The following is a 23,295-nucleotide window of genomic DNA, read 5'->3' on the forward strand; positions in this document are numbered from 1 at the left end:
GCGTATGTAATCATTTGTCCGTACCTTATGGAAGAAGTTTAGCCTTCCTACAGCGCCAATTTTCCCAGTATAATTCAAAAATCCAACATTTCCTTCAGTTGCAGCATAGAATTCAAAAATGCGCATATTCCCAAACCTTCTAATAAATTCCCTCCAAACATCTGCCCTCAGGCCATTCCCGATGGCGATCCTTACTCTATGATCACGATCATTGTCTTTCTGTAAACAAAGGGACAGGAAGTGTCAATCACAGAAGGACATAAACATTTTAAAGCAACCAGTGATCTTAACACTACATCTTGTGGCAGTGAATTCCACCAGTTAACTGTGTGTTGTGTGAAGAAACACTTCGTTGTAGCTTATCAGGAATCAACAGGCCATCAACTCCAGAATCCTACCATTATGTAAGGAAAATCTGTTTTTCCACTGCATTATTTTATATATCCCTGTCATATCCTCCCATAATGACTGTTCTTCCCAAATTTATGACATGGCATTATTTTGCCCCTCTCGGTATAACATATAAGCATTCCTTCACTATCTGTATGCAACCGTGTTCCTGAATCCTACAAAATGATTTTGTTTTCCTCTCGCACTGAGGATACCCCTCGGGGAGGTGGGGGGCTCCTTGTAGTGGGTGATTCGATCATTAGGAATATAGAGAGTTGGGTTTGTGACAGGCGTGATGACCGCATGGTGACTCTGGCTCCGCCTGGTGCTATGGTTGCGATGTCAGCTTCGGCTTCCAGATACAGGCTGTTAGATGGAAAGTGCTGTAAGTGGAGTCGAAGTAGTTGTGGTCCACACATTGGTACCACAATGACATTGGGAAATGTGAGCCGGGAGGTTCTGGAAGCCAAATTCTAGGCTGCTAGGAAAAGGTTAAAATCCAGAACCCCAAGGTGGCAGAGTCCTCAAATGCTACCTGTTCCATCGCTGCTAGGGCGAGCCAGGCAAGCAGAGATGTACAGGGACTCACAATGCTGGATGAGAAGGTGCGGGTAAGGCAGAGGGTTTCAGATTTATTGTCAGGAACTCGGGGAACCTTTTGGGATAAGGCAGGCCTGCGGCCAAAAGGGACGGGATTTCATCTTTTAAATCCAAAGAGGAAACCAGGCTGCTGGCTTTTCAACGCTAAAAAAAAGGTGGCAGAACAGCTTTTAACCGATCCTAAAGGGAAAGCCGGTTATGAGCTGAGGTGACTCTCTGGTTCGGAATACAGAGTCCATGGGATGACAGAGAGGGAGGTTTTTTTCTTAAATCAACCACATACAAGCGAGGAGAGAATAGCAATGTGGATAAGGAGGAAGTTCCACAAAGGGCTAGAGGGCAAAACACATACAAATCCTGTTCAGGGGATACAGAGACAGAGGTATACAAGCGCTCCGCTATGCTAATAGTAGAAGCATCTCGACCTAAATGGGGAGCTGGAGTACAGAGTTTGGAAGGAGGACATTGATATATGGTATCACAGAGACATGGTGGAATGAGAGAGAACCAGCGGGATGCCGCTTATCTCCAGGTTACAGGCCCCTACAGCTGACAGGTTGTGGCAATTGGGATTAAAGGCCCATCAAATCGTTAGAGCATAGTGTCACATAAAATAGACTATGCAGGGGGAGCTGATTCCTCTACTGGTAGCCATTGTGGGATATCAATACCAGGGCAAGTAGCCATAGCTTAACAGTAGGAAAATATTATCGTCCCCCGGACCAAAGTGCACAAGAGGATTCTTGGAGATGGAAAAGAAATTAGAGAGGCCAACACGTGCCACGCAATGTCAGTAATGGGCGATTTTAACTATCCCCACATAAACTGGAAAAAATGCATGTTCTGTTTCGCGGTAAGGAGAGAACATTCCTCGATATGCCAAATGACTGTGGCTTAGAGCAGATGGTTGTGCGGAACCAACCAGGGGAGAGGTGATCCTAGATCTAATTCTAAGTGTGGGACCCAGGACCTGGTGCGGAAGTCAGTGTTGTTGAGCTCTTATAGGGAACAGCCACCACAATGCTCAAGTCAGATTCAGTATCTCTGCATGCAGTTAACAAGCGACAACTACTACTTAAGCTTACATCGCCTTCAGAAAGGAAATTTCTCAAAGATGAGGGGGGATAGTGCGAGGGAAAGCTGAAAGGGAAAATCAAGAGAGTCAAAAATGTCCAGGATGCTTGGAGGTTATTTAAAAACACAGTCTTAAAAGCTCAGCTGGAATGTGTTCGGTAAGAACCACAAAGGATTGCGAAGAGCTCCGCGTGGAACTCGATAAACGAGGGTGAGTATACTAAGAAAATGGCAAAATGCAGTTCAATGTAGCTAAACGTGCGATGCGGCCATAAAGGCAAAAAATTGGGAAACTTCACATACACGCTTACAGCAGGTCAGGTGCTATCAGTCAGCAGCGACCAGGAAAGGGATCTGGGCTGCCTGAATCGATAAAGCCCATGGGAATGTCAACTCACGCATGGCAGCTGTGAAAGTGCCAAACTCTATGCTGGGGATAATTAGGAAAAGGAGTTGATAATAAAACTGCAAGCGATTGTCATGCCCTTTGTATAAAGCTATGTGGTGCGACCGCAAGCATTCCTGAGTACTGTGTTCAGTCTCTTGGTCAGCCACATCTCAAAAAAAGGATATCAAAGCAGATAGAAAAAGTGCAGTAGAAGGGCAACGAGGACATTGAAGGATTGGAACACCTTTCCTTATGAGGGAGAGGCTGCAGCGCTTGTACCCTCTTTTAGTTTGGAGGAGGAGGACGCCTGAGGGGGATATGTATCGAAGCCTATGTGTTCGGCGCATGGAGTAGAGGTACGCTGACAGAGAGAAATTTTTTCTCTTCACAATACTCAGGAACCCAGGGCAGTTACATTGAAAAATGCCAAAGAATTAGGACTCAATGTATGGAACACTTCTTCACGCGAACGCATGCATTGGTAGTTTCTTGGAATATGCTGCCACAGGAGGTGGTGGATGGCCAACAACCCTGGATAGCTTCTTTAAAAAGGGCTTCTTGGACAGATTTATGGAGGAGAAGTCGAATCGTTATGCATATCAATCTTGATCCTCCTTGATCCCAGATTGTAAAATGCTCTTTATCAGGACCGAAAACCGCGAGCAGCAGCAGCAGCAGCAGAAGGCCATTGCTTTCACCCCTCCTGCATGTGAGCTCCTAAAGGCACCTGGTGGGCCACTGACAGTAGCAGAATGCTGGACCAGATGGACTCTGGTCTGATCCAGCAGGCTAGTTCTTTATGTTCTTATGTCCCGCGTTTATCGCCAGGTCTCCGCTTCCTCTCCAGAGATTTGTATTGTTAACGGCTAGTCCCTTTATAACCTCTATGCCTGGTGGTAATCCCATCAGGATCTCGATATTTGATCAGCCCCTGCCAGCATGGCCAGCATGGTTCTGGCAGGGGCTGATGGGAATTGTAGTCCATAACATCTGGAGTGCCAAAGGTTCGCCACCACGGCCCTATGCTAAGAATGGGATGACCCAGGAAGGGGTGGAGTCTGGAGCAAGGCTGGAACCTGGATATATTATTATAGGCTCCTAACACCTTGTTCAAGGGCTTTTTGCGTATGTAAATGGTGAGAGTTTTTCTGGGGACCTTCAACATCTTGAATCTAGTTCACCAAGCCTCTGGAGTCTCCATGAGCCAACCACCAGAAGGATGAATGGACTTGGCATTATCAGACTGCAATTAGAAGGACTTGGAATGAACGTTGAACTGGACCTTGAAGTGTTATGTTCAATGTTAATGTTTGATAATTGTCATATGTTAAAGAAAGTAAACCATTTTGTTTAAAATTTAGTTGTTGCAAACTCCTTCCAAGTTCTGCCCCACAGAACCCGCAAGCTGAGGTTACACCACAGCCCATCCTAATAATTTAACAACTGGTCATTTGCAAGTACCATTTTAACAACTGGTTCTGCCAAAGTGGTGCGAACCGGCTGAATCCCACCACTGGCCACGCCCCTACGCAAGCTTGAGGACTGAGTATGAGTATTTGAATGTGGGTTTCCCTGGTCCATGAATTCAATGCACTAATCTACCATGTCACTCTGCCTCCTTGTCCTTTCTGATATATATAGCAGCCGTGGAGTCACAAGGCACTGAGATTTATTTTTCCACTTGGGAAAAATGCTCTAGAGACAGGCTGCTATTAAACTTCAGACCTGCCATTTTATCCTGGGAAATAAGAAAACAGGTTAACAATGGAAGCGCATTTCCATTGTGGGAACAGCCAGCTGGCAGTGGAAGAAATTACGCAGCCGCTCCTAGGCCCCTTCCGCACATGCAGAATAATGTACTTTCAATCCACTTTCAATGCACTTTGCAGCTGGGTTTTACTGTGCGGAATAACAAAATCCACTTGCAAACAATTGTGAAAGTGGATTGAAAGTGCATTATTCTGCACGTGTGGCCCTACTGACGCTTCTCTGTAAGCAGTCTCCTTTGGCTCACCTGTTAGCATTATGAAGAAAACATGAGTTTGTGAACCCTATTGTCTCATGATACCCTTTATCATCATCATCATCATCATCATCATCATCATCATCATCATCATCATCATCATCATCATCATCATCATCATCATCATCTATTAGGCTTGACAGACCGCCCAACCCCCGAAGGGCTCTGGGCGGTGTACAATGAGATATAAAACAAATACAATATAAGATCTCATAAATACAATAGCGATAAAACATTAACATTCGTTAAAATACATTATAGCAGCAAACATATGTCTTTTTGATCCAAATATAGTACTAAGACAACTTATCTACTGTTCACAGGGAAGCAGGCATGCATGAATACCTCTAAAGGTAACTAGAGCAAAGCTGTGGAGCAGCTTTTACCGCAACAACAAAAATATAAATCTTTACATTTATAATTTTATAAATTTCATTGTTTTATGTTTATATTCCGTATGGGTTTTTTTAAAAAAGGTCTAACAACCCAGCCTAAATCCATCCTAATAAAGTGTTTGCTAACACCTGTGGGAAATGCAGTTTGTGCCACTAAATGCCACCTTGTGATAATACCCTATTGTTATTGCTACTATGGGAGAAACAAACTCAGGCCAACTCATTACCTGCTTCACAGTTTATGTAATTGAGCGTGCTGCTTTGAAAAACAATACCCGTCCTTTGCTCACAGACCTTGCTAAAATCTTCAAAAACCAACGTCTTAATTGGTTGGCACAAAGAGAGACCTGATTTCTCCTGAGAAACAGATCTTAAACATTTTTTAAAAGATCTTAAACATTTATAAAAGGGTTGAGCGCTACTGTTTGTTATAAAAGTCAACAGTGCTACAAGCAAAGATCCGGCCAAACATCGAGTATTAACAATAACTACTGCAACAAGAGAGTCCAGTAAGAAATGTTACCGTAGGTACATTGCACAGGTATCGAAGCACTTCTCCAATATACTGTATGACAGTGACTTTGTATTTCCTGCAGTCGTCCCAAAATTGCGTAGCGGAAAATTTAGACCGTAATGCTAGAGTAGCACCTGGAAATAAGGCAATTGGCAGAAATGAGCATATGTCAACTGGAAAGTTATCCAGATCATTTATAAATGTAGATTTTTGGAAAACTGTTTTGATGAGAATACTCATTTAATCCTGAAGGTCTGCCCCCCCCCCTTTTTTGTAAAAGAGTCAGTCTGTAAAATTATATATGGGGCAAAACAGTCGAATTCTAACAGTGCAATTCTACCCAAATTACTCTTGTTTAAGCTGTCTGACATCAGTCAGAGTAGACTACATTGGATTGCGTTGTATTTATTCTTATACTTCCCTCCATCCTGGCTATCAGCAGAGTGGGTATGCCACAGCTCGCTCATTCTCCAACCTAGTAGTATAATTTGTACCGTTTCTTTATTAATTAAAACCCCTATGTATTAAAACATTTATATCCCCCCTTTCCTTGTGGCTCACAGCAGCGATACCTTGCAAGATGCAGCCGTGTAGTCCTATCAAGAGGGCGGCAGCGTGATACAACGGCAAGGCAGTATAGATGACATCCTCAGAAGTAACGCCTTACCTCATGTAATCAGGTCGCGACACTAACAGAGTGCGCGCGTGGGTAATCACCATGCTTTTGGGGAAGCTTCCGTATTATTATCAAAGCAGAATGTTCATTAATGATCTCTGTGTCATGAACAGAAATGTTGGGCACTTTCCACTTTTACAGACATGCAGGGAACTGTGTGCAGAGAGCTAGAGCAGGTTTCAAACTTTTTTCGTCCAGGGAATTCACCTGCGCGGTTAAGAGCAGGTGGATTCTAGTCTGGAAAACCGGGTTTGATTCCTCACTCCTCCACCTGAGTTTCAGAGGCTTATCTGGTGAACCAGATGTGTTTCTGCACTCCTACATTCCTGCTGGGTGACCTTGGACTACTAGGCACAGTTCGAGCCCCACCTATGTCACAAGGTGTCTGTTGTGGGGAGAGGAAGGGAAAGGAGCTTGAAAGCCACCTTGAGTCTCCTTACAGGAGAGAAAGGTGGGTTATAAATCCAAACTCTTCTTCTTCTTGTATATGTTACAGCTGAGATAAAATCTCTTTCTGGCTACTTGAGCAACATATTTGACCCCCACCCCTCTGCAACCACTTTGGTTTTGTTTAAAAATTAGCACCCGAATTCTGCTGAGCTGTGCAAGATGCTACAGACAGCTGTGCAGTGAAAATGGCCATGTTTAAAAGAAATTACACCTTTTCTTCAAAAAGACACTTTCACTGAAGAACATAAGAAAGAGCCTGCTGGATCAGACCAGAGTCCATCTAATCCAGCACTCTGCTACTCGCAGTGGCCCACCAGATACCTTTGGGAGCTCACATGCAGGAAGTGAAAGCAACGGCCTTCTGCTGCTGCTCCCGAGCACCTGGTCTGCTAAGGCCTTTGCAATCTCAGATCAAGGAGGATCGAGATTGGTAGCCACAGATCGACTTCTCCTCCATCAATCTGTCCAAGCCCCTTTTAAAGCTATCCAGGTTAGTGGCCATCACCCCTTCCTGTGGCAGCATATTCCAAACACCAATCACATGCTGCATGAATAAATGTTTCCTTTTATTAGTCCTAATTCTTCCCCCCAGCATTTTCAATGTACGCCCCCTGGTTTCAGTATTGTGAGAAAGAGTATTGCAATCATTAATTCTTTTTTAAAGAAAAAAATCAAGTTAGTAGTAGACTAAAGCCATGTCTGCAATCAGATGACAAACTGGATCCTTCCCAATTATCCGTACCTGTGGTTCCAGAGGTATAAATATACAAAGCAGGACTTTTTAAAGTGACATTTGATCTCCAAGACTGTGGGATAGGCTCATCTGAAACGGCATCCATTTTGTCAAGGAAACTGTCCACTCCCTCGGTGTCAGATGTCCTGCTTAGGTAATAAACAGCCACATTTTCTTCCTTCAGGGTTGGCAGTACTTCTTCAATCGCTGATTTCAGATCTTTAAGGAGAGAGGAAATAAGATTTCTGAGGGGAATAAAGGCCACTAACGGATGTCCCGTCATGCATCGTTTCGAGGACGTTTTGCTGTGCTCGTCACAACTGTTTTGCAAAGCTCTGGAATCTACTACTTCAATTCAGAGAATTGCACATGCGGAATAAGGCTTTTTCAATCCACTTTCAATGTACTTTGCATCTGGATTTTACTGTGTGGAATAGCAAAATCCCCTTGCAAACAATTGTGAAAGTGGATTGAAAGTGCTTTATTCTGCATGTGCGGAAGGAGCCTAAATCTGCCATCTATAGTGATATAGCAAATACCAAAGACAAAAAATAAACCAGCAAAAAAAAAAAAGCTATTCACGGGGAAATGGGAATCTTAGCAGCAGGATGGTGCCCATGCTGAATTGGGGGTGGAATTTGGGGAGGGAGCTCAGCAGGGGTGTGATCTCCAGGCCACACCTGTTAACCATATTACCTCTGTTACACCAAAAGGCTATTAGTACATCAATACAGCATGGCGCAGTGGTTAAGAGCCAGGTGTACTCTAATCTGGAGAAGCGGGTTTGATTCCCCACTCTGCCACTTGAGCTGTGGAGGCTTATCTGGTGAACCAGATTAGCTTGTGCACTCCAGCACGTGCCGGCTGGGTGACCTTGGACTAGTGACAGTTCTTCGGAGCTCTCTCACCCCACCCACCTCACAGGGTGTTTGTTGTGGCAGGAAGGAAAGGAACGGAGATTATAAGCCCCTTTGAGTCTCCTCACAGGAGAGAAAGGGGGAGGGTATAAATCCGAGTTCTTCTTCTACTCCTCTGCTCCTCCATTTTAGAAACAAACATATTTCAAATGATATCTCTTCCCCAAAATCTGAAGCTGCCTGTTTCCATCTTTTTATTTTGGTTGGGTCTGATCCACTGATACATCGCAGGCCCTACCTATCTCCTCCCTTCCTTGGCCTTGGTTCGGGCACCTGTTTTAAACAATTTTGTTTTAAACAATTTTGTTTTAAAATACTGCTGTTTTAATTTATTGTTGTATAGGTTTTAAGGGATTTAAGTTTTATGTTGATTTGCTGTTCGTTGGAACTGCCATGTTGTGAGCCGCCTCGAGCCCTTCGGGGATGAGGCGGCCTATAAATTAAATAAACAAACAAACAAACAGAATTCTTAATCTCTTTAAACTCTATAATGTTGACAAAAGCAACTTATCTTTTCACCTACTGTATAAATTACAAAACCATATCTCCATCACAAACGCTGTATTTTAAGTACAATCTTCCATGGGCTAATTTGTCTTTAAAAGCGTATTCTCTAATGTCTCATGAGTGGTAAAACAAAGTAATAACTCCTTTTTGGGCAATCAACCACCCAGAAAGGTTTGATGTTGAGTTGTCTTCTTAATGACCTGAATAGAAAGACAGCATTACAGTTTCCTTTGTTGATGACGTCTTACATGCTTTCAAGCTCTTTCGCACAGTATTGTTGTGGTTGTTTTCAGGGACAATATTCCAGCTGCAGATTCCAATGCCTCGCTCCGTCCTCTCAGAAATGCAAAAAGATAAGTTGTTTTTTTCAACATTAGAGAGTGTAAAGAGATTAAGAATTTGGGGGGACAGTTATTGTTTGAAATATATTTGTTTATAAAATTGAGGAGTAGAGAGAGGGCTGATTTATGCACAGCCTTTTGATGAAACAGAGGTCTTAATATAGAATCTAGCAAGCCTTTATTGGCATAGACAACAGTACAATAATAATAAAAAACGGATTAAAAAGCAAATACAATACAGGAAATAAATGTTAGGTTGAAGGAAATCTACTGGCGTTTAGTAATTTCCAGGAGAAAGTCTGCCACTATCATACAGAGAGAAGGATTGTCCAACAAGTAGTGTAATCTAAATAAATCAGGGAGATCGGGTAAATGTAAAGGAGTAAGATTCACATACTTGGATCTGATTTCCTTGAATCTGAGACAGTGTAGTAATTGGTGGGCCAGAGATTCAACTGAGCCAGTTAATTAGGAGGTCTTAATATAGCTAACTATGGTCACCCACACTGAATCATCTTCTTTATCTTTATTAACCTTTAATAGGCATAAATAGATCAAGATTTACACAGACACATTCTTCAGTCTCAAGTATAGTTCACCCACACTGAATCATATGGCGGACATGTAACCCTTATGTAAGAATGGGATGACCCAGAAAGGGGTGGAGTCTGAAAAGAAGCAGAAGGCTGCAGAACTCATGAGGTGGGAGGAAGCAAGGCTACCAGGCTGGGACCTTGGTTGATTTTATTAAGCCCTTAACACCTTGTTGACTTGGCATTATCAGTAGACTGTAAATATAAGGACTTGAAATGCAACTTAACAGGACTGTAAAGTGTTAATGTCAAATGTTAAGAGTGTTATTTGTTAAGTCAACCATTTTGTTTTAAATTTAGTTCTTTGCAACTCCTTCCAAGTTCTGCCCTAGAGAACCCGCAGATAGAGGTTACAGACACACTTAGGCCCCTTCCGCACATGCAGCATAATGCACCTTCAATCCACTTTCACAATTGTTTGCAAGTAGATTTTGCTATTCCACACAGTAAAATCCAGCTGCAAAGTGCATTGAAAGTGGATTGAAAGTGCATCATTCCGCATGTGCAGGCCTTAGAGGTTGACAACTCTACTTGTAGTTCACTACCCTTGGATCACGCTTTTCGGGTGCTGTCCCAAGAGCTACTGCGCATTCACGCAACTGTGGCATTCCATCATCGTGTAATGAATGCAGCGAATAAAGGAAACAGTTCACAAGCCAGATAGGGGAGTGGCTTTGGTCTAACACAGCCTGAGGATGAGAGACCAGCCATGTGTGCGGCCACAGCAATGCTGCCCGGACGTCATCGTCTCCATGGCGATATCTTGAGCTTCTGAGCTTGTGCCTCTCCCTGTTCAAGTTCCTTGCAGCACCGTCAAGTTAAACTATCCCTGACAAAGAAATGTAAAGGGGGGGGTTCCTTATTTCAGTGATGCGTTTTGGAAAGATGCTAACCTTTGTCCAATCTAACAATCCAAAATTATACAATGCTTTGCACTCTTTATTACCAAAAGAACACTTCCGAGGTTGTTTATTGTGGTTTTTTCTTTCCCCATTTATGAAGCGGCTAAGCCATGTCCAAAGGGAGGGTGACTCAATATCCTAGGGAATTTCCTTGTTCTTCCACATGTTTTTTTCTTAAAGGCTCACATAACGCCTCGAACCAGTCCTCTGCAACACTCACAAAAGGCTGCCAAAAAACCTCTCTGGGCATTTTTGTCTGTTGGAAATGCCTTCCAAAAGAGGAGGGGCTGCTGATACATTGAAACTCACTGGCTTGAAAAATCAGCCTTACCAATTATTCTAGCCAAAGCTCCTGAATTTTTAACAGCCCAACCCTAAACATTTGGAAAGGCAAGGACCTATAGCTCAATGGCAGAGTATCTTCTTAGCATGCAGAACATCCCATGTTCAAGAAGGAGGAGGAGGAGGAGGAGGAGGAAGAGAAGAGTTTGGATTTATACCCCACCTCTCTCTCGTGTGAGGAGACTCAAGGTGGCTTACAAGCTCCTTTCCCTTCCTCTCTCCACAACAGACACCTTGTGAGGTAGGTGGGGCTGGGAGAGTTCTGAAGAACTGTGACTGGCCCAAGGTCACCCAGCAAGAATGTAGGAGTGCAGAAACACATCTAGTTCACCAGATAAGCCTCTGCCACTCAGGTGGAGGAGTGGGGGATCCAACCTGGTTCTTCAGATTAGAATCCACCTGCTCTTAACCACTACACCACGCTGGCTGTCTACTAACTCCTGTCTCTTCCTCTCCCCACAACAGACCCCTTGTGAGGTAGGTGGGGCTGAGAGAGTTGGGAGAGAACTGTGACTAGCCCAAGGTCACCCAGCAGGAATGTAGGAGTGTGGAAACACGTCCGGTTCACCAGATAAGCCTCTGCCACTCAGCTGGAGGAGTGGGGAATCAAACCTGGTTCTCCAGATTAGAATCCACCTGCTCTTAACCACTACACCACACTGGCTCTCTCACTCACTGGCTACTCCATTTAAAAGGACTTCAAGTACACGTGAAGCTTCTTTACACTAAATCAGTCCCTTGGTCTAGCAAGGTTTGTGCTGTCTGAGCCCAGGGGCTCTCCACAGTCTTTCATAATGAACTTGCATAACCCCTATTACCTGCTGCTTTTAACGGGAGATGCTGGGAACTTTCTGGGGGTCAAAGTAGATACACTATCAGTGAGCCACAAGATTCCTTTTTTACTTTAGACCCAGAATAAAAAGAAAATACAGAGAAAGGTCTAAATACAGAGTGCATTCAGTCCATGGCAAGTAAATGGTTAACACGGACAAATTTGGCCCTTTCTGTCTGCGCACCTATTTTAATCATTACCACCACGGTCACAATTAAGTTCAGGTTGTACATTTTTTTTCCAATTGAGGACTACTTTTAATCATTGCAGAATATTTTGGCAGAACAACCATATTGACAGTATTTATTTACTCAAAAAGCTTACCTAAATATAAAATGATCTCCAGTACACTTTGTGGGTGTGTAAAGGGCTGTCAAATCACAACCGATTTAAGGCAGTTTGGTCCAGGTCTCTAGCCAAGGCTCATTCCGCACATGCAGAATAATGCACTTTCAAACTGCTTTCAGTGCTCTTTGAAGCTGTGCAGAATAGCAAAATCCACTTACAAACAGTTGTGAAAGTGGTTTGAAAACGCATTATTTTGCGTGTGCGGAAGGGGCCATAAATACTAGCGAAGGTGGTTTGCCTTCCTCTGCATAGTGATGGTGGTATCATTGGTGGTTCCCCACCCAAGTTTTAACCAGGGTCAACCGGCTTAGCTTCTGACAAGATCTGACAAGAGATCTGACAAGATCAGACTAGACTGGCCATTCAGTGCAGCCGACATTACATTAAAACAATACAACAAGAAGAAGAGCTTGGATTTAGATCCTTCCTTTCTCTCCTATAAGGAGACTCAAAGGGGCTTACAAACTCTTTTTCCTTCCCCCCTCCCACAACAAACCCCCTGTGAGGTGGGTGGGCTGAGAGAGCTCCAAAGAACTGTGACTAGGCCAAGGTCACCCAGCCGGCATGTGTTGGAAGTGCACAAGCTAATCTGGTTTGCTAGATAAGCCTCCACATCTCGAGTGGCAGAGTGGGGAATCAAACCTGGTTCTCCAGTTTAGAGTGCACCTGCTCTTAACCACTACACCACACTGGCTCTAGATTCCATGAGACAAGAGTCTGTGTTCACCGTGTCTCCAGCTCATCTCTTGGCCAACAGCAGCAGCTGACACTGGGTATCCCCATCACGATTACTGTGCCCTTATGAGACAAACAACAAGACTGGGGAAAATAGCATCTTCCCCCCTCCCAAAGTGGGTGAGCAAGCAGCACTGGTTATATTGCATCTAGGGAGTGAGTTTTATGCAGGGCAGATGGAGTATGCCACTTTATTAATGTCTCACAGCAATGCAGCTAACAAACATCGGAACGCAAGGACAGGTTGATATTAAAATCTGGCCCCATCTTTTTCTCTGTCCCTCTGTCAAAATGAGACCTGTGACCAACCTGGGGGAAAATAACCTATCCTTTCGCAAACAACTGTAATTGAAATTGGTTTGTATGTTGCCAAAGCGTCATCCAATAGGTTTGTATTGTAATAAATGCAGCTACCCTGTTGCTAATTTTTGGAAGAGTTTGAGTTTGGATTTATATCCCCCCTTTCTCTCCTGCAGGAGACTCAAAGGGGCTGACAATCTCCTTGCCCTTCCCCCCTCACAACAAACACCCTGTGAGGTAGGTGGGGCTGAGAGAGCTCCGAGAAGCTGTGACTAGCCCAAGGTCACCCAGCTGGCATGTGTGGGAGTGTACAGGCTAATCTGAATTCCCCATATAAGCTTCCACATCTCAGGCAGCAGAGCCGGGAATCAAACCCGGTTCCTCCAGATTAGATACACGAGCTCTTAACCTCCTACGCCACTGCTGCCTTTTTGTTTTTAAATTAACCTAAACCTAATGTAAATTAATATGCGGGAACATTTGTATGCTTCCAGTAAATATCTGGGATTGCTGGCAACCATACATTCACAACGTAAGGACACGGTTTTGGGAAGAAGGGAGCGCAGTGATTTTTGTCCACTGCATTTACACCTTGATTCCTTCAAAGCAAACTACTGGAACAGATCATACTCAAAAGCAGGCACATAGCTCAGGATTAATTATGCTAACAACATTGTTGGCAACAACTGAAGAAAACAACCTCACTCCTTATAGCAGGTTCAGAGTAGACGGTCTGCAGCTGCCCAGTTGGCAGTGTAAAATACTAACAAAAGGTTATTCCAACATAAGCGTTCATCAACACACATCCGGATCTTCAGGTGTATTGGGCAGTGGCGTACCAGGGGTAAATGGTGCCCGGAGACCAATTGTCTTCAGGACGCCCCCCAAGCTCTGCCGCCCACCACCCCAGCTCCACCCCCTGATGCCCCCAGGCTCCACCCCCCACTCCTCGACTCGCCCATGTCACCATGGACATGGACATGGGCAAGGTCTAGGGCCGTGGTGGCAAACCTTTGGCACTCCAGATGTTGTGGACTACACTCTCTCCATCAGCCCCCGCAAGTATGTACAATTGGCAGGGGCTGATGGGAATTGTAGTCCATAACATCTGGAGTGCCAAAGGTTCGCCACCACTGGTCTAGGGTGCTTGGAGTCAGCAGGACGGGATCGAGGCGTGCGAAAATGACAAGACAGCAGGACTTCCTGGTCACCGGGGGGTCGCATTTTGCTACCATCGCGACTGTGAAGAGGGGATACCGGGGGCAAGGGGTACCCCTTGTCCCTAGGCAGATACGCCACTGGTATTGGGTGAATCCACACGACTCAAGACATTTTAAATAAAAGGTATGGGGAAAACCCCAAGGTTTCTGAGCTTGCACCTCTCCCTGTACCAAGCACGTTCAGATTGCGTTTGGTAGGTTTGTAATCAACGTTAAAATCCACCGATGAGGTAAGAGATGAAGATCCAGGTGTTTTCAGATGGTCGTCTGACATAAATATTAAGAAGTGTTAAGTGACCACAGTGGTGAAAATGACAGTGGAAGTCTGAGACAGAAGTCTCCGGAAACTCTCAGAAAAAGAAAAACCAAGACTATTGGCAGGCAGTGCTTACAACATATCCCTTTGGAGAGAAGTCTGGGAAACAGGAGGGAATGACGTACTGTATTATAGACTGATGGTAGGCTGAAAATCACCGGTTGGGATGACAGACCAAATCTGCTTGCACCCCTAAAGTGCCTGCCCAAAGCCAATCCCCAAACCCATCTGCGCTGTTGTCTGTCCACCATCTGCTTGGTCGCATATGCCGGAACAGGTAAACCTGAAACGGACCTCTTGCCAGCCTTCCTTCCCAAAGGAAGCCTGGCTTCAACACGGCCCTAACTATCGCCTCTTACAAAAATTTCGGGAAAAGATCCTTTCCTTCAAGGATCTCTTTTACATTCTTGCGGAGGGAACTCTAACTGCACCCCGGCAAGATTTTTGGAAGCCAAGAAGCCCACGCTTCTTTACAAGTGGAAGCCGGCCATTCTGACCCAACAGAGAGAGCATTCTTCGAACTGACAACCCCGACAATGGGTCTGCTTGAAATGCAGCGTCCTATTCGGACCGGATGGGAGATTCTGCAAAGCAGAGAATCTTGCAAATGTCTCAGCAGAGGGCTGGAACTTTTTTCACGCAAGGGGTCAAATCCAGAGGTTAAGAGATACTAAGCTGCTCTAAATAATTCAGCGGGGCGAGATCCTGCTAATACACTGGAGGTGGAGAAGAATTACCTCTTCATCCCTATCCTCTAGGTCAGCAAACAGGCGCTGTGGCCAGTTTTGATTTGGCACAGATCTTTCACCGACTTTGCATTTAGCCAGTTCCCAAACTATGTGAAATCCCTCCAAGTTCACCAGTGAATCAACAGGCAGGAAATCTTCTAATCGTGGGGAAAGGCTACCAAGGTGGCCCAAAGTATCACAACAACCCTGCAAGCAATTTTTGTACAGCAGTTTTCTTCCCTGGCAAGCCTCCCGTGCTTTAACAGCTGCCCCAGTGAAAGACCTTCTATCACCCGGGTGTGTCCATTGCAACGAAGAGCAGGCTTGCAGCGTAGCACATTGTGCTAAAGTCACAGGATCGGTGCCAGAACAAGAGGCTGATGTGGTACTTTCGCAAACCTGTTCAGTGAAATTACGGGACGTGGCGCTCCAAGTTGCTTAGAAGCGGAGTCATTTCTCCTGAAGAGACTGACAGGAATTCTCATCTAAAATTCAGGCGGATTCCTGCCCGAAAACAGGTGTCAGGTTTTCGTGTAAACTCCGTGGCTGCGGGCCATCTTCAGGAAGCACCAAACATGGTTTTGTTTCCCTGTGGGGCACACCCGCTCTATGGCCTTTGGTCAAACTAGCATTGAAATCTTTTGATTTAGGCTGAAAACATGCAATTGTGGTTCGGCAGGAGATGAAACTGGAAGAGCAGCCCCCTTTCTTGGTGTCTATTATCTCGGCATGACAGTTCCTCCAATATATTGCACGTTTGCCATTTGGCGCGAACAGGCCAGCTAGTGTTACTTTCCAGCTTTGGTCCTGCAGCTTTTGATTGAAAGCCCATTTTTGTGGTACGGAGGCTGGAAAGTGGGGCGTGTGGTCCTCATCACCCCAAATGGCAAATGTGCACTGGAGAAGTGGGCCGTCTCCAACCACACAAGGTAAAACGGCTGGCACCTGCTCACTGTGCCTCTCTGAAAGCGCCTTCAACCCACTGTGCAAAAACTACCCCCAGCCCAACTGAGTGATTTGGGCTTCTTTGGAGGCAACCCCGTTTAACACAGACCTCTAAGAGGGTGTGCTCTGGTGCCCAGTGAGCCAGTGCTAAGCCATAAGGAGCCAGCGTGATGTAGTGGTTAAGAGCAGGTGGATTCCAATCTGGAAAACCAGGTTTGATCCCCCACTCTACCTGAGTGGTGGAAGCTTATCTGGTGATCGCAATGAAAAGGCAAGTGAAACAATCGGAAGATACACATAAACCAGGGAGCCTCTCTCCCAAAAAGAGAGAGGCAAGTTTTTTTGGGAGAGAGGCTCCCTGGTTTATGTGTATCTTCAGCTTATCTGGTGAGCCAGACAAGCAGGAGAGAAAGGTGGGAGAGAAACCCACCTTCCGGGAGAGAAAGTGGGATATACATCCAAACTCTTCTTCACTGTGCCTCTCCGAAAGCTCACCCAACCCGCTGCATAAAAGCCACCCTCTGCCTCCAGCTGGCAATCCCACCCGGGGTTCTTTGGAGGCACCCCTGCTCAACACAGACCTGCGAGACTCAGGGTGCGATCCTGAGTCCACTGAGCCGGCGCTAAGCCCCAGTGGGGCCGCTTGCGCGCAAAGGCGCACAGTGCTGCGACGGCTGCGCCCCCGGGGGTGGGATGGATGGATGGGGCCTCACCTGGGTCGGCCAGCAGCACCTTGGCGCCGCTGCACTGGAAGCAGTGGACCAAAGCCCGGGCGCGGATGTTGCAGTTGAGGCAGGCCAGGGCGCAGCCCAGCTTGGCGCAGCCCAGCCACAGCCACACGTAGTCGGGCCGGTTGGTGAGGAAGAGGGCCACGGCGTCGCCCTGCCGCAAGGCGGCGCTCTCCCGCAGCGCCCGCGCCACCTGGTTGCTGCGCAGGTCCACCTGCCCGTAGGTGTAGACGCGCTCCCCGCTGAGCAGCATCGCCTTGCCGGCCCGGCGCCGCGCCCGGCGGCCGAAGACCTCCAGCAGCGTGCGCGGCGGCACCCGGGAGCCGGCCCTGCGCGCCCGCTGGGAGATGCGCACCAGGCGCAAGAAGAAGGCCACGTCCTGGCACAGGTAAGGGCACGCCACCATGGCCAGCAGCAGCGGCAGCGCCAGCACCAGCCCCGCCAGCGCCGTCCACCAGCCCCACGGCACCATCCCGAAGTGGCCCGGCCGGGGCGCCCGCCGGAGGGAGGGAGGGAGGGAGGGGAGGGGCCAGGACGGTACGCCCCTCCCCTCCCCTCCCCTCCGGGCAATTTGCCCACGCTCAGCCCAGCGGAGCGCACCCTACGTCCGACCCAGCCGACCCTTGGCCGCGTCCCGGGGCCAGGGTGTGGAGGAAGAAGAGGAGTGTGGATTTATACCCCGCTTTTTCCCGATCTTTAAGAAATAAGAGGAGAGAAGGAGTTTGGATTTACACCCCACCTTTTTCTCTTGTAAGGAGACTCAATTCAATTAAGAAAAGGAAGAAGAGGAGGAGGAGGAGGAGGAGGAGTTTGGATTTATACCTCACCTTGTTTGCAAGCTCCTTTCCCTTCCTTGTGAGGGAGGTGAGGCTGAGAGAGTCCTGAGAGAACTGTGATCAGCCCAAGGAATGTAGGAGTGTGGAAACACATCTGGTTCACCAGATAAGCCTCCGCCACTCAGGTGGAGGAGTGGGGAATCAAACCCAGTTCTTCAGATTAGAATCCACCTTTTCTTAACCAGGACACCGTGCTGGCTGTCTACAAACTCCTGTCCCTTCCTCTCCCCACAACAGACACCTTGGGAGGAAGGAGGGGCTAATAGAGTTCCGAAGAACTGTGACTAGCCCAAGGTCACCCAGCAGGAATGTAGGAGGGCGGAAACACATCTGGTCCACCAGATAAGAATTCACTGTTCATATGGAGGAGCGGGGCATCAAACCCCGTCCTCCAGATTGGAGTACATTGCTCTTAACCACTATGCCACGCTATCTGTGTCCACACATCCTTGAGTCTTGCACTCACCAGCATAGTTTCTCTCTGTGGGTAAGACAGACCAGTGACAAAGGACTGCAGCCAGGTTGCCCGGTCCCCAGTGGAGGATGCAGGGCAGGGATGCCGGATCTGGGTTTGGATCCTCTTGGAGATTTGGGGTGGATGGGGACTTCAGTGGGGGACAACACCAGAGCCCCCCCCCCTCCAAAGCATCCGTCATGGCTAGGGGAACTACTCTCTGTATCCTGGGTATGAGCTGTCGTTCTGGGGGATTCCTAGGTCCCTTCTGGAGGTCTATATCATGTGTTTGAGGAAAGTTGCAAGGAATGCCTGCTTGTGATCAAATACAACATGTATAAAGTGCTCCCAAGACACAATTGGTTTTCAAGGCAAGAGGCTAACATAAGTAGTTTGCCATTGCCTGCCTGGTATTCCTTGGAGGTCTTCCACCCAAATATTAGCCAAAGGCTGCAGCAGGGTATCAGGAAGGGAGATTCCCAGAGGGGGTAAGAAGAAACTGTTCAGCCACACTGGCATCTAGGCTCTGCCCTCTGCCATTGCTGTGAACGCGCTCCTTGCTTGCCTGTCTGTATTCTTCCTTCCTGCACAGTGGGAGTTGGCACCAGGAACTCTGGGCCAGAAGGTCAGCTCCCCTGCCAGCCCTGCAGTGAGGTTTCTTGGAGCAACCCACCTAGTTGGGGGTGGGCACTCTGCCACTTCTGCCATCGGCCCTCCAGCCCAGGGCAAGCCTCGACCTAGTGGCAGCCCCAACCCCTTGCTCTTGGGGGGAGAAGGGAGGGGGAGTAGAATGCACCCCCTACATGACCCACTGGAATGGCTCCCCCCTCCCCCAGTCTCCCCTCACTCCACCTACCAGTATGCTAACAATAGCCTCTTGTCCGGAGCGTGGAAATGTTTTCAAGGCTGTTTAAAGCAGATCTCTTGGCTGGCCACTAGAGGGCAGAGATGCCCCGTGGTAGATTCCCTCCATCGTCTGATATTCTTCAACATTCAAGAATTTCACAGGATATTTCTGGCAATTAAAAAACACACACTCACTCATTCACTCACACGACTACCAGAAGATTTATTTCTGTATTTTACTGTACAGACACAAACATACGCACATGTCAGGAGAAAATGCTACTAGAACACAGCCATAAAGCCTGGAAAAACCACACAATGGCTCATTCCGCACATGCAGAATAATGCACTTTCAAACTGCTTTCAGTGCTCTTTGAAGCTGTGCGGAATAGCAAAATCCACTTGCAAACAGTTGTGAAAGTGGTTTAAAAACGCATTATATTGCGTGTGCGGAAGGGGCCAATACCCCAGTGATTCCGGCTGTGAAAGCCTTCAACAATACACACACATATTCATAAATAATCATAAATCAAGAGTGTTTCATTAAAATGCCAGGTGTACCTGACGTGGTTAAAGACCTCTAGTGAAGGAATTCCCCCTCCCAAGATGGTTCTACCCATAACTGCCTGAAGGAATTATTAATTCCCCGTCCATTTGCAGCACTGAGCCCCGAATCGACACCCGGACCTATCAGCAGCTGTGTTTTAATGCAGTCAAAAGTATTTGATTCTTAATATAGCCACATGTTAGGAAATCAAAACCTATTCTGCCAGTAGCCACTCCAACTAGGTTTGCTGAATCTGGGTTGAGAAATCCCCGGAGATTTGGGGATGGAGCCAGAGGTGGGATTTAGGGGGTTCCGAAGGTTCTGTAGAACCTGTTGTTAAAATTTCCTTTTTCACTTTTTCAATACTTAAAATATTTTTAATTAAGTATTAATATTTTAATACTTAAAATAAAAAAGTGATATGAAAAATATTTTTTAATAGTCATTATTTGAATCCCACCACCATCGGAACCTGTTGTTAAAATGTTTGAATCCCACCACTGGCAGGGTGAAGGAGGAGGAGGAGGAGAGGAGGAGGAGGAGTTGCTGTTGTTGTTGTTTATTTATTTTATTTATTTGTTGGATTTATAGGCCGCCTCACCCCCGGAGGGCTTGAGGCGGCTCACAACACAGCTGTCCTCTAGACAGCAACCAATACAAATAAAACTTATACCTGTTAAAATTTAAGCAGCAGTTCCTAAAATAAATACAATTAAAACAACGAAAGTTGTTAAAAACAGGTGCCCGATCTAAAGGCCAAAAGGGGGGGGGGGGGGGTAGGGCCCAAGATGAAGTCAGGACCCAGCCAGGATAGAAAAACAGGCAGCCTCAATCTCAGTGGGGGGCGATAGAACCGCGGCCAGCCTCCCCAAAAGGCCCGGTGGAATAGCTCCGTCTTACAGGCCCTGCGGAACTCACCAAGGTCCCGCGGGGCCCGGACAGCTGGATTGTTGTTGTTTGGATTTATATTCCACCATTACTCTCCTGTATGAAGACTCACGGTGACTTACAAACTTCTTTCCCTTCCTCTCCCCACAACAGACACCTTGTGAGGTAGGTGAGGCTGAGAGAGTTCCGAAGAACTGTGACTAGCCCAAGGTCACCCAGCAGGAATGTAGAAGTGCGGAAACACATCAGATTTAGGGAAGGGAGAGACCTCAGTTCAGTATAATGCCATCGAGTCCACATTCCAAAGCTGCTCGTTTCCCCAGGGGAGTTGATCTCAGTTGTCTGGAGATCAGTTGTAATTCCAGGAGGCCTCCAGGTCTGCCCTGGAGATTGGCAACCTAATTTCACCCGGCTGCACTAGAGGGAGGCTGAAATCATGAGGCCCCCTCTGCTGACTTGCCGGGGTCCAAAGTCTCCTTTAACTCTGCACTTTCCTCTTAAAACTCACCAACATGGAACAGTCGGTCAGCTGATTTTCAGGAAACAGTTGTTGAAAAATGCTACGGTAATTCTGGCTCCACTGATGTAAAAGGGCTTTAAAAGGCGTATCTCACCTTAGGACAGCGCTGGCAGCATCTACGGGTTTGCACCTGAATTGACTTGTATTTTCCTTTTCCCTTTCTTGGGGTGTGCATCACATCTTACACATTGCTTTGAAATGTAAACTGCTTGGAGTGCAGCGGGAGAAAAGTAGTGTAAACATGCTCTAACCCAACAAAAATTAGCATACGCTGTAGGAAGCTATTTTGACTGGGACACACGTGGCCATGTTGATATCTGTTGGACCTTAGCCTGAATTGCTCAGTGCTTCAGAAGACAGGCTCAGGGACTTCAGAATGTCAGAACGTGGGTCAGCGCTGCTTTCCAGAGAGATCTAGCTCCTCTGCAGTTGGAACAAGGCTCTTAACTGGTCGGGCTAGCCAAAAGACTGGGTCACATGGGGCCAGTGCCTCTCTTTCAGCCTCCTCTCCCCTCACAGGGTTGCTGTTATGTGGATGAAACGAGAGTAGTGTTGTACGCTGCTTTGAGTCCCCACTGGAGAAAAACCATGGGATATCTTCACCTATATACAGTGGTGGGATCCAAAAATTTTAGTAACAGGTTCCCATGGTGGTGGGATTCAAACTGTGGCGTAGCGCCAATGGGGCTGGGTGGGGCATGACTAAGCTGACCATCCGTCCCGCTTTTGGTGGGACATTCACGCCTTGAAAGAACTTGTCCCGCGTCCCGCGGGTTTTCCCCAACGTCCCGGGTTTTGGAAGGCTGCCACACTGCCTTCTGGGGCGCAAGGCAGTGCGGCAGCCTCCCGCGCGGCCGCAGGAGCACACTGCCTTCTGGGGCGCTGCCGTTTCCAGCCCTGTGACAGGGTGGGAAACGGCAGCGCCCCAGAAGGCAGTGCGCTCCGTGTGTGTGTGCGGGTGTGTGTGGCTGCGCGAGTGTGTGTGTGCGAGTGTGTGTTGCTCCGTGTGTGTGCGCGCGAGTGTGCGCTCCGTGTGTGTGTGCAAGTGTGTGTGGCTGCGTGAGTGTGTGCGCGCAAGTGTGTGTGTGTGTGTGCGTGCGCATGGGGGGCCGCCGCCCATCCCGGTTCTTGAAGGTGACCATCTGGTCACCTTAGGCATGACAGGGTGTGGCTGGACATTCCGGGGGTGGGGCATTCCTGGGCGGGGCTGTGGCAAGGATGCAGCCGCTGCACCGGTCCTTGGGCAGGAAACGAATGCACACAGGCGCAGGCTGCCATGCACTCCGGTGCACCTCCTGCTAGACTGCTTCAAGTTCTGCGCGCTACTGCTGAGAGGAGGGGCGTAACTAAGGCAAAAATCACGTGGCAAAATCACCCATTAGTAACCCCCTCTCGGCACACACAAATAATTAGTAACCGACTCTCGGGAACCTGTGAGAACCTGCTGGATCCCACCTCTGCCTATATATAATTCAGGAACATGCATAAATACAAAAACCATTTGTGCTGTCTGCCAAGTAAACACCTCACAACACAATGTCTGCCAAGTAAATATCTGCCAAGCTTTCTGCCAAGTAAATACCTCAGAACCACTCTGAGCCCTTCAGGGGTAGAGTGGTACATTAACTTAAATAAATAACAATAATATAATCATTGTTGCTTTTAAATGAAGCTTGTGCCCAGTTCGGCTCCTGCCTTCCACCGCCTTGTCTATTTTTTCTTTTTTCCCCGCCTCTTTAATGGTATTGGTTTGAGTTGAGGAGGGTACTCACCGTATAGCGTGTCCTGGAGACCGTAGAAGGCTACAAGTATTTCACGTTATTTTTAAAGCGCACTTTAGAGTTGGATTTCAGGTGATTTATAGTTGTGTGGAGTTCTTCCTCGAAGAAAGCCAGTTACGCGGGCGAGCTGTTCCAGAAACTTTAGAGGCGTTTTTTAGTTATGAACTCTTCCCCTTGCCCCGGTTCCACCTCATGATAGTATTTCACTGCCATGTGAAACACAGGCTTCGGCCACATGACAGCCTAGGACCAGCTTTCTGGCCCGGGGCCCATCTTCTTGGAGCAGGTTGCTATAAATGCCCATTCACAGAGGGACAGGGGGAGAAGGGAAGCATTGCAAGATCAATCGTTTTTCCACAGGTTTCTGTACTGATAGGGTTGACAAATAGTTAACAGCAGTTGGGTGCTGTGTGGTTTACGGGCTGT

At 47.1% G+C, this 23,295-nt stretch overlaps 1 protein-coding gene across 1 annotated transcript in view; it reads right to left on the reverse strand.

The window, feature by feature from the left end:
* The window catches only part of SLC27A2 (solute carrier family 27 member 2), a 30,818-nt gene extending 13,349 nt beyond the window's left edge, over nt 1–17,469 (reverse strand). Inside the window, 4 exon segments of the mRNA XM_048519757.1 lie at nt 25–219; nt 5,394–5,518; nt 7,253–7,462; nt 16,983–17,469. Of these exon segments, the coding sequence (XP_048375714.1) occupies nt 25–219; nt 5,394–5,518; nt 7,253–7,462; nt 16,983–17,469 (1,017 nt within the window).
* Between the last annotated feature and the right edge of the window lie 5,826 nt (nt 17,470–23,295).

This window comes from Sphaerodactylus townsendi, linkage group LG17, assembly GCF_021028975.2.
Source record: "Sphaerodactylus townsendi isolate TG3544 linkage group LG17, MPM_Stown_v2.3, whole genome shotgun sequence".
Classification (NCBI taxonomy): Eukaryota; Metazoa; Chordata; class Lepidosauria; order Squamata; family Sphaerodactylidae; genus Sphaerodactylus; species Sphaerodactylus townsendi.